At 38.3% G+C, this 12,052-nt stretch overlaps 1 protein-coding gene across 2 annotated transcripts in view; it reads right to left on the bottom strand.

The window, feature by feature from the left end:
- ASH1L (ASH1 like histone lysine methyltransferase) overlaps positions 1-12,052 on the bottom strand; it is a 114,071-nt gene that overhangs the window by 68,289 nt on the left and 33,730 nt on the right. For both annotated transcript variants that reach the window (XM_080916512.1, XM_080916511.1), the window contains exon 4: positions 4,537-4,638. In XM_080916512.1, the coding sequence (XP_080772638.1) occupies positions 4,537-4,638 (102 nt within the window). The remainder of the gene's footprint in view (positions 1-4,536; positions 4,639-12,052) is intronic.

Raw genomic sequence — 12,052 nt, 5'->3', positions numbered from 1 at the left:
ATATCACAATTAGTCTTTAGGTTTCATAAGCACATGCTTTTCGTGAATTGTCCCGTCCTTCTCTATCTTCCTTGCTTATATGGAATCTTTTATTCTTAAAGAGTCTTACTCTTTAACCCAAGCTGGCCTCAGACTCAGGGACATCCACCTGTTTCCTCAAGTGCTTCAATCAAAGGCAAGCTTGCTTTCCTCTTCTTAGACTCTGTCAACCAGCTTTGCCTGTACTTTTAATTTTCTCCTCTCCCTCTTCTTCCTTTGGCTAGTATATGCTACTCCATCTCTCTCTCTCTGTGCTTCCTAAAATTCAGCTCTCTGTTTTTAGGGCCTCATGTAGCCCAGGCTGGCTTTGAGCTACTGCATCTACCTTCCAACTGACAGAATAACAGGCAGCAGCACACCAAGTTTTCATGATTTTGGGGGCTGGAGGTGGGGTGGAGAGGATCAATACTCAGCCCAGGATAGCTAAGAAATAGTAGTTATCTGCCTGCCTCACCCTCATTAATGGTAGGAATATCTCCCCTAACCAATAAAAAAAAAGGTTCTTTTTTAATCTGGTAAAGAAAGTTTTATTCTTTATTTTAATTATTTGTCCCCAGGTACTTAGGCTTAACCTAAGATCTTACATGGACAAGGCATGTGTCAGCCTCTAGAGTAGCAGGAAACATAGGCTTACGGAAGCATTGAAATTTCAGCTGTGAATCACATTCATGGTCATAAAAATGTTCCTTCCTTCCTTCCTTCCTTCCTCCCTCCCTCCCTCCCTTCCACACATGTATTAAAGGCTGGTTTTAAACTGAAACTCCTGTCTCTAGACCCCACTGCTAGGATTACACACATATGTCATATGGCATGCAAAGGACTGGACCTCTCTATGTACTCCAGGTTGTCTTAAATTCAAAGTGCTCCTTTTACCCTATCCTCTGAAGTGCTAGGATCACAAACTTTGAACCCCATGCCTGGCTCAGAAATCTTTGCTGGGTAGTAGTGGAGCACACAATTGATTAGTCCCAGCACAAAAGGCAGAGGCAGGCAGATCTCTGTTGAGTTAAAGGCCATTCTGGTCTACAGAGCAAGTTCCAGGACAGCCAGGGCTACACAGAGAAACCCTGTCTTGTGTGTGGTGTGTGTGTGTGGGGGGTGTGTGGCAGGGTAGAGGAGGTGGGAGAAGAGAAAAGGAAATCTTTTCTATCCCAAGACTTTCTTCTACATTTTATGGTTTTAAAAGTTTCATAGAAACCTATTCCAAGAAAAAATTTCCATGGAATGTAGTCCTTTCTCGTCATAAAGCCAGCTAGTTGTCACTTGTCTTCATGTTTGTGAGGAATACACTGACAGGGCAGGAGTGCCAGTTCTGCAATCCTCCTCCTTCTGAGGGTGAGACAGGTTTTCTTTTTTAGCCCAGGCTGAGCTACACAATGATTCTTCTAGCCCATCCTCAACTGTACAATAAAACAATGGGTCTTAAAACAAACAGCTGAACAGCCCATCCATAACAATCAACAACATCCCAACCAGAAATTAATCAAAAGGCAATGTATAAGGATACAAATAGTTCAGTGGATAAAGGCACTTGTTACTAGGCCTCATGACCTGAGTCACATCCCTGGAACCCACAAGGTGGAAAGGTCTAACTGAAAGGTCTAAATTATCCTTTGACTTCTATCCTGTTCCTGTGCCACACAAATAATATAATAAATAAATAAAATGTTTTTAAAAGAAGTATCTATGAGTTCTTTTTTCTTTTTTTTTTTTTTTTTTTTGGTCTTCTAAGGCTTTTTAAAGTTTTTATTCATTTGCTGTAATTCAGACCATCAGCCTTGGAGACATGCACTGCTATCTCAACACAAGCACAAAGACCCAACTTTGTTTTATTAAACCATATTATATGTTATAGTCCTGGCAGGAATAACCTCTCATTTTCTTAGAGACAGAATCTCACTATGAAGACCTGGCTGGCACTGAACTCCCAGAGTTCTGGCTGTTTCTGTCTCTCAAGTGATTGGTCTAAAGGGGTGTCTTAGCCACCGTTCTATTGCTGTGAAGAGACTCATGACCAAGGCAGCTTATGAGAAAACATTTAATAGAGGACTTGATTACAGTTTTAGAAGGCGGGACGATCATTATAGTGGGATGCACAGCAGACATGGCACTGGAACAGTAGCTCAGAGTCTACATCTTATCCAAAAGAGACTGAGAGCACTGTGAGTGTTAGAAACCTGAAAGCCCATTCCCAGTGACAGAGCTACTCCAGCAAGGCCACATCTCCTAACCCTCACCAAGTAGGTCCAATACCTACGAACCAAATATTCAAATAGACAAGCCCATTGGAGTCATTCTCATTCATACTACTGCAAAGGGAAAAAACAAAAACATGAAACAAGCTTGCGCCCTTCTGTTTAGCTATCTTTGCTATCAGGTAACAGAAACAATTTTCCCTTAAGAAAATGGCTAGGGCCCTTGAGAGAAGCCAAGGAAGCCAGAGAAGAAAATTTATCATCAGGAAAATTTTATCAATACTAACACCTTGCTGAAGCCTGGAGACTGAAGGACTTCTTTCTTACTTTTTGTTTGTTTGTTTCTCACAGGAACTCACTATGAAGACCAGGCTGGCCTACCTCTGCTGACTAAATGCTAGAATTAAAGGTGTACGTGACCATGTTTAACTTAAAAGTATTTCCTTTAGGCTCATTTATTTTATTTTATGTCCATATTTTGCATCTATATTTGTTTATGTATTATGCCTCCTGGAACTGGGATCATAACTCCAGTAAAGTTATGGTGAGGCGCCATGTGGGTGTTAGGAATCCCAGGTTCCCTGCAAGAGTAAGTGCTTTCAACCACCGAGCCACTCCTCTAGTACCAGGACTGCCTTTATGCATATTACTTATCATCCATGTAAATCCAAACATGTTAGGACTCTGATGACAAACGTATAAGAGGGAGGTCAATGGACCCCTTTGTACCTCTCTTAATATAGGTACAGAAGATAAATATTCCTTTTCTGCTTTTCTCTATTACTTGGTTAATGGGCCTTCTGAGCACTGACTTGTTAGGAAGCTATTCAGGCCCAGGATCTGTCTGTCTATTCTTCACTAATATAGACTGTCTTTTTGTGGATAAGTATGCTGTAGGCATGTTTGTATAGGTAGTATATGCACACATGCATGCAGAAAAACATGTATACAATTATATGCTTGAAGGGGGCAGAGGCCAATGTTGGGTGTCTTTCTCCATTTTCACCTTTTTTGAAACAGGGTCTTGCATCGAGCCTGGAATTCACCCATTTGATTAAACTAGCCTGTCTCCACACCTCTAGCCCTAGAGTCACAGACCCATTTGCTATACTGAGCTTTTCTGTGGGTGCTGAGGCACCCACTCAGGTCCTTGGGCTTATGAGCAGGCACTTTATCCCCTAAGCCATCTCTCCAGGGTATGTTTTATATTAAGCCATATGTAAGTCTTCAAATTTTGTTTCTAAAAGAATAATACTGCTCTAGTATTTTATGTCTGGTATATACTCCTGCTCTGTGTGTGTGTTTTATTGGTGATTTACCTAGGGTCTTATCCAACATGACACGAATGCATACATGCAAGCACAGACACACAAGTAACATGTAAAATAAAAGCAACGTAACTAAACAGATAGATGTGCCATTATAAAATACATTTTAAAAATATAAAGAAATAAATTTTAGATCAGCCTCTCAGTCAAACAATTTTACTAAGACCACACTGCACATATAGATAGGTTTGGAGGATTATCTTTTAAGCAAAATTATTTTTTACAGTCCTATACATAGTACATGAAGCCTAGACATGTATTATATATGACTGTGTTGGAGAACAAAACCAGGGTTTCATGCATGCATGCTAAAAAAGCACTCTATCAACTAATCAGCATTTCCAGACCTTATAATTATTATCGTATGTATATCTGAGACAGAGTCTGCAAAGCTGGCCCATACTCATGGCAATATTTCTTGCCTCAGTCTCTCCTGCGCTGGGATTACCAGCTTACTTTGTATTTTTAATTAATAGTAAATGGGACATTTATCTTTAACTATTTAATGGATAACCTTGAACTCCTAATCCTGCGTCTACCTCCCAATTGCTCAGATTATAGGCATGCAACAACATACCCAACAAAGAAAAATTATTAAAGGGCTTCAAGGAATACGATTACAGAATACGCTCTTTTACATCATCTCAATTAAAAAAAAACAGAAACAAAAACAAAAACAAGTATGTGTGTTAAGACTGAGTATGTGCACAGGTGCAGAACCCAACAGAGGCCAATGGAGTCAGATCACCATGGTCAGGTCCTCTGTGAAAAAGAGTATATGCTCTTAACTGCTAAGTCACTGCTCTAGTGCCCTCACATTTCAATTTCTTTAAAGTAAAACTACTGAATTTTTCAATATAGATTATCAGTGATGCTGAGATGACAAGGCCACTTTTGTTTGCTTTACACAGATTTGTCAATCTCAAATTCCACCTAGGAGACTATTCTGAAAATCTAGTAACACTAGCCCTCACCTGTTGAAGAAGTACTCTCAGATGAAGACCTTTTACGGGTAGGGCTACAATTTGTGCTTTCTGATGATCGCTGGGAAGGTTTATCGGAAGCTGACTGGGAACCTGGGAAGAAAAAGAAATCACAGGACTATTCAAGACTACATGAAGTGTTAAAGCATGCTGTGTTACAACAGTGAATTTTAGCTGCTGTCACTGCCATTCCCTGGAACAGCATGACCTGCAAGCTCACAATAAGAGTAAGCAGAGGATAAACCATGCTAGATGTTGGCTGACAGAATTTCCAAAAACTAGTTTTAAAGGTAAAATAAACAGTGATTTAGTTTTATGTACCATCACTATGAAGTATTAAAGTGTTCGCTGAGGAAAATCAGGTCTAACCTATTATTTTTTATTAAAATGAACAATATAAATCAACAAACAAAACTTATAATACAAATTAATTGAGAAATAACTGATGTGGGAAAAGACATCAAACTTAGGCATCTCATTTAATGAATTCAGATAAAAGTAGGTGGTTGGGTTTCAAGTCCATTTTATTTTAGCAAGAACTCCAAACTGATACAGCATAATTTAATATTTTGCTCAGGAAAAAATAATGTTCAGAAATGATTATTTTCCTGCAAAAAAAAAATTATTTGTTCCTAGGACTTCTTCCCTAACAACTTAAAAAGCCAGAAGTTGAAAATACATAATAAATATCAATTTTATATTTGCCAAAGAATTAGAAGCATTCACTTTTTTAAAATGTATGTAAAATAAGCTTCAACATGTAACTGGAGGCACAGAAGACAAGAATCCAAAGGCTTGAAGAGAAGAGTATTCTGACTTGCCTCTCTAATGAAGACAAGATTTAATCTTTGACGGACAATACAGTACCAGGAGAAATGAATGGAGCTGGAGCCAAGTGTCTATGATTTCCCTTTCTTTAGGAGAAAACGCAGATTATGAACTTTGTATTTTTAAAGTTTTTTAAGTCACACTACTGCAATTATTCTCTTAGTAGGCCACTGGCGGTACTGATAAGATGTATAACCTGCCATTCAAGAGGGAGATGTCAGATACTGGGAAAATTGATGTTGTAAACAGCGCACCTTACTTCTAAAACACAGTGATGACTAATGTAAGATCTACTCAAGAATAAAGATGGCTTGGTCTTGAATTTTAAAGAGATACAAAAGGGATTAAAAAACTAGTGGTATGGTAAATCCCCATGGAGTGTGGCTCAGATAAAGAGTTCTGTACAGATCTAAACAGTATGATATAATAAAACACTGAAGAAGGTCAAGGCATGAAAACTAAGAATTAACACAGAACACGTCATATATGGAGCAGATACAGTCTTTCTACCCAGACAAGCATCCAAGACAGAAGACAACAGTGGCCACGAAGCCGAGACATCATTGAGCTCTATCACCATTCCTGATGAATGAGCAAACAGTGTAGATTAAGTGCCAGGAAACAAAGGGGGTTTAAGAGGGCTCTTAATGAAGTCTTCTCTCTCAGTTATAAACTGACACCTACTGGGTGCCTGGTGTTTGGCTAGACACTATGGAGGTGGGAGGAAGGAGGTATAAAGAGCTCACTAGTCTGCCCTCCAGGAGCTGATTTAGGGTTATACATGTCATCATGCACTGCATTTCAGATGACATTTGTGCCTTCTGTTCTTGAGCTCTATCTTCAGTTTCTAGGCTATTTGTTAACTTTCCCCAAATTTCTTGGTCATCTTCAAGACACTCTTCAACTATACCTTTGATCATCAGGATATCCTGAGAATCACCCTGCCTGGCCTCACCCACCTCAGGGTTAAAGAGGGTACAGGCACTTTCTTCAAAGCTCCTTCTTTTGGTGGCATCTGGAGCTGCTGAAGAGGCAGTGGGAGGTGGAATGGGGGTCAGATCCCCGGAGATCGTTATTGGCAGCACTGTACAGCAATTCCTGAGAAACTGAAACAATTGAGAGAGAGATGGCTTAGCTCACTTAGCTCCCGAGCCATTTTTCATTTTTTGAAAGTAATGGACGCCAGCAGCCTACTCTTAGGATCTAATAGAAGAAAGAATTTTAAAAAATTCAGAAAGGCTTTCATTTTTCATTTTTAAAGTGTGCTTGAATCCCCTGTTCCTACAGAGCAGAGCTGTTCTTAACAATACTGCAATTTAGAGAATAAAGTTGTATTGTATCCCTGAGATATGACTAAAAACAGTGCTAATAGGAATAGTAAGAGGATGAGGATCCTGAGAAAACACTGTTCAATGATGTAAAGTAAACAGATTCAAGACTGGAAAGCATTGCTGCAATTTATAAGCAAGAAGTAGTAGCCTTTAAAGATGTACAGAGTATTTTAAAATAGGCCTAAGTCATGTGAAATCCATAAAAATACTGCCTTACGTTTCATTATGCAGCTGGGTGATTAGGGAAGAATAAGAGACTATTCAGAGAGAACTCACATGTCTATTCTAGCAGAGACCACAACTTATCCGTATTTCCAAATATAAGATGAAATGAAATGCAGAGGAGAATGCAGTCCGTTATTAAATATATGGATTATGGAAAAAAGCAACCTGGGTTGATTCTTTAGTCTTTAGCGAATTAAGAATTAGGATGAAGGCAAATAAACATACCTAACTCAGGTTTATTATAGTCACTCTAAATCACAGGACCTTGTTGAGTCCTAAAATGTAATACTGTAAAATCTAGTGTGGCTTATAAATGTTAGTGACTACTACATATAGAAAGGGTTCTAATACTGGTCATGAGCTATCTCTTTCTAGGGGAGAGAATGTCAATGACTAAACCCAGGGTCTTGTGCACACTACACTACAATCAACATTATTGTGAAAGAATTTTTAGATGTTAAGTACATATGTAAGTGACATATTTTAAGTGAACTTTCCATTTTAAAAATTAAAGTAGATTACGCCCAAGTAGAGAGCTGAAACCAGCTTATAGCTATTAAACATTCACTTTAAACATACAAAGTGAATACAATTAAAGATATCCTCCTAAACAAGTACACCCAAGGCAGGGAAGTACTTGAAAGACAGTCAGAAAGGCATCTGAAATTCATCTTTTTTATTTCACTGTAGCTTCTTTAGGAATGGGAAGATGATTTCAACCACAGCAATAATACCAGATGTACCAACAGATTAATTGGAACCAGGTGTCTGGTTTTCTTTTCTGTTCTTTGACAAAGGACAAAGCAATTTTCTGCTTTCCCTATTTATTTTTTCGGTTCTTCTGATTCATAGTCATTTTGTAAAGATAGTAATTACTTTGTTGCTGTACCTAGCTTGGAAGAAATACTACCTAAGTCTCATTTGTGGTAAGGTAAGATTTGCCAGCAAAGATCTGCAAGATTCCATTCCTCACAGAATAATGCATTGCTATGGATTTATGTTCAGGAAATTTTAATACTGTCTCAAATACAAACACACACACGGGGGGGGGGGGGGGGGAGACAGACAACAACAAAAAGTAGAGATCAGGAATTTCCACAATTTCTCATTTCTATTTAGAACAAAGACATAATGAAATACAAGTAAACAAGGAATATAGGTGGAAAATTTTCAGTTCCCTGAATTTTGATTAGAATCTCAGTCTCAGCACCCAGACCACTGCCTAGAAATTTAGAAACTACACACACAGTAAAGCAGAAATTACATGAAAACAGAGAAGATATGCTTGAATAAAAGTGGACTTTTAATACTAAAACAATGGTGATTCTTAGGAGTCAATTCTTTGTTTTGGTTTTTTGTTTTGTTTCTCAAAACAGGGTTTCTCTGTGTAACAGCACTGCTGGGCCTGTAGATCTGTCAGGCTTTGAACTTAGAGATCTACCTGCACGGCTAGGAGTCAATTCTCAATGCTTGCTGGTAATAAGACATTTGTGTAATGAAGGCAGCTTACCAGTAAGGAGGGAAACTCAAGTTATTACAAACTAGGACGATACATACAGGGATGTAAGAACTAAAAATATATGAAGAAGCCTTTTTAATTAAAGGCTTTCTGAATTTCATTTGTCCATTATGTGATGAACTTGTAAGACAGGGCTTTGAAAGAGTATTTTTATCAATTTAATAAGAAAGGGAAAGCTGGTATAGATTGTACACACATAGCAAAGTGTATGGGGTAAGATGTCAGAAAACTAAAAAGGGAGAAGAATTCCCTGGATTAGGGATAATAATCTAATCTTACAGGCTGGAAAGAGCACTGGTTACAGTGGTTAAGAGTACTGACTGCTCTTCCAGAGTTCAATTCCCAGCAACCACATGGTGGCGCTTAACCATCTGTAGTAAGATCTGATGCCCTCTTCTGGTGTGTTTGAAGACAGCAACTGTGTATTCACATGCATAAAATAAATAAATCTTTTTTTAAAAAGTTCTGGAAATGAGTCACTTGTAATTGGCATACAGGCTGATAAAATTTCTTTTAAAAAATCTAATCCTACACAAACCACAGAAATAAATGAACAAAAAGCTGTCCTGAGGTGGATTTATTATTTATAAAAATTTTGGTCACATCTACTATAAAAATGAATGTTATTTTCAGACATCTGTGTGTAAGCAAAGAGTCAAATGGCTGAAGTTATTACAATCAATAGAGAAAACTGCCATTGGTGCTGTCTCTATATGGAGAAAGGTAGAAAAATCACAAAGAAAGCATGAACACACAATCCAATGAGTTGACTTTAAACAAAAGTGACCACCTGAGCTGGATCCCTGAAACTACACCAGAAGGAGAGAACTGACTCTCAAAAGTTTCCACTGATCTTCACACACATACTAGGGCATCCCCCCACCTTTTATAAAGACAGGGCTCTTCTATACAGCCCAGGCTGTCCTGAGACTCGCTCTGTACATCTACCTGTCGATCGCTGCCAAGCACTGGGATTAAAGGTATGAGCCACAACTCCCTAAGGAACACCCTCTTCTCTAAGCAAAGATGTATGCATATGTATGTGGACATACACAAAGACACACATTCTCACCCAGACTTGAATAAAAAAATTAAAAACAATTAAAACAAAAAGCTATGCATGGTGGTACAAAGCTTTAACTCTAACATATGGTAGTCAAAAATAGGTGGACTGCCCAAAAAGGATATAGTAAGAATCTCCTGTCAGAAAACAAACATAATACACACACTGTAAAAACAAAGATTCAACCTAATTACTTACTGAGGCCCTAACGATTTCAAACTAAAAAATCAATTTTCATTATGCTAAATATGAATTAGAAAAGAACACAGTCAACAGGCAGGGTGGCAGATACCTTTAGCTAGCCTGGTCTACAATCAATTATTAGGCCAGCCAGAAAGACATAGCGAAAACTCTTGTCTCAAAACAAACAAGCAAACAAAAAAAGAAAATCTGGAATCTGGTCAGAGAATATATATTTCTTCAGCCTAAATTCATATTAAAGGTTTTTACAAATTTATATACTATAGGTTTAATATATAACTTATTTGGAATTTAACAATAGAAGCTTTTTACAAATTGATATACTACAGGTTTTGTGTATGCCATATTTGGAATTTAATAGTAAACACGCTACTAAATAGGAAATTATTTCAAATGAGCAAATGTCTGATGTTTCCAATGTGAAAATTATCTTTGGGTTAACCATGGAAGAGCAGACTAATGTGCTAGATTTAAAATGATGCTTAATAGTGACTTCAAAAATGCAATTATTTCAAACAGTATTTCATACTAGATTTCTAACAAATTACTTCTTCCTAATACAATTAAAGCATGGCACAAAATTTTAGTTTTGTGTGTGTAGTGTGCATTTGTGGATTGGTGTGCATGTGTGGGCATACATATCTGTGGGCACATGTGTACACTGGAATGTCTGACTGAGGCTGATGTTGAGAACCATTCCCAATTGCTAATCAACTTCAGTTAATTGAAAAATTACTAAATCTCCTTAATCAAACCGAAACTGATCCTGATAGTTTTGCTTGCTTGGAGAATCCCCATCTCTAGCTTCTAAGGCTAGAATTATAGGCAGGCTGCTATGCCCACCTTAAATTTATGTGGGCTCTGGCATTTTAACCGTTGAGCTATTTTTCCAGGTCCAGTATGTGTAGACTTTGCTAAAGGTTTTGTTGGTTTGTTTGGGCCTAGATTTACGTTCTGAATCTCTTGAACAGCACTGGAAGTTTCTTGTCAAGCTGTCAATTAAATCTGGTTCTTGATAAAAACAGGTGTTTCTGACTGTGGCGACACATTCTGTATTCCTCATCAGTTAAATGCACTGCAGGAAGGAAGGGGTCTGTCTGCACTGGTCGTTTTTTTTTAAGCTAAAAACAAACAACAAAAACCTGAACAAAGTGCCCCCCCCCCCCCCCCCAGTTAGGGAATTCCCTACAATTCCCAAGTTAGATGACACTAAAATGGAATTCTCCAGAAACCTCCCAGAAGCATCACAATCTATTTTAAGCTTTTACCTCTGTATGCTTATACTTTTCTTATGATGCATCTCTGATAAAACTCTAGACAAAGTGTCAAAACCAGGACATTTTTACCAACTAGTGCTTATCCCCTTCAGGTAAAAGGAAACAAAACTCAATATGCTTTAAAATGAAAGAGGGAGGGAGGGGAAAGAGGGAGCGGGAGAGAGACAGACAAAACCAATGTGCCTTCAGAGTTATTAATTTTTCAAAATAAAAACATGCAGTGATCTGATTTATTCAGGAGGGACAAAATATGTTTTCACTCTGCATTTCTTTATCAGCCTGCAGAAACTCAACAAGCTGATCCCAAACTGAGACAATGTAACTGACAAGGCACACCAGCTGTGAATCTGTCCTTTTCCAATCCATCTTCCCAGCCTATGACATCTTTCTTACATTGTTTCTCAGTCAAGGTTGGCTATTCTATAGCCCAGGCTGATCTTAAACTATAGGTTCCTTCTGTCTCTTGCCTCCTGGGTGCATAGATTATAGGCCTGTGTACACTCCACATATGGCTGGTACTTGGCAATCTTGACTATAAAGTTAAGAAACATAGAAGGCTGATGACCTAGCATGTAATGGTATTTACAAAATCTGACCCTGGAACATGTTAGAAGAAAAGAACTTGCTTTCACAAGTTGTCCTCTGGCCTCCATACAACCCTTCCTATTCCCCATACAAAATAAATATCCAGGAGTGGGCAAACATACCACAGCATACACATGTAGAATTCATGGAACTTCAATTCTCTACTTCCACAATGCAGGAACCAGGAATTGAACTCAGGTCACTAGATTTGGCAGCAAGTCATAAGAATGTGCTATTTTGCCAGCCCCTCTCTATTTCTTGAGATAAGGTCTCTTATTGAGTATGGAGCACATGGATTGGCTAGATTGGCTGGCCAATGAATGGGATTGGCCTAGGTCTCCTCCAATCCTTAGCCATGATTACAGACGCATACTACCATACTTTCAGGTCTCTGAGACAAGGACTTGTTATGCAGTCTTGCTATTTGCTATATAGCTCAGCATAACCTTAAATTCTCTTGCCTGTCTTCATAGTACTG

This window comes from Micromys minutus (genome assembly GCF_963924665.1).
Source record: "Micromys minutus genome assembly, chromosome: 4".
Lineage (NCBI taxonomy): Eukaryota > Metazoa > Chordata > Mammalia > Rodentia > Muridae > Micromys > Micromys minutus.
Note: the sequence above shows the minus strand (reverse complement) of the source record. Positions and strands in the feature narration are given on the sequence as shown.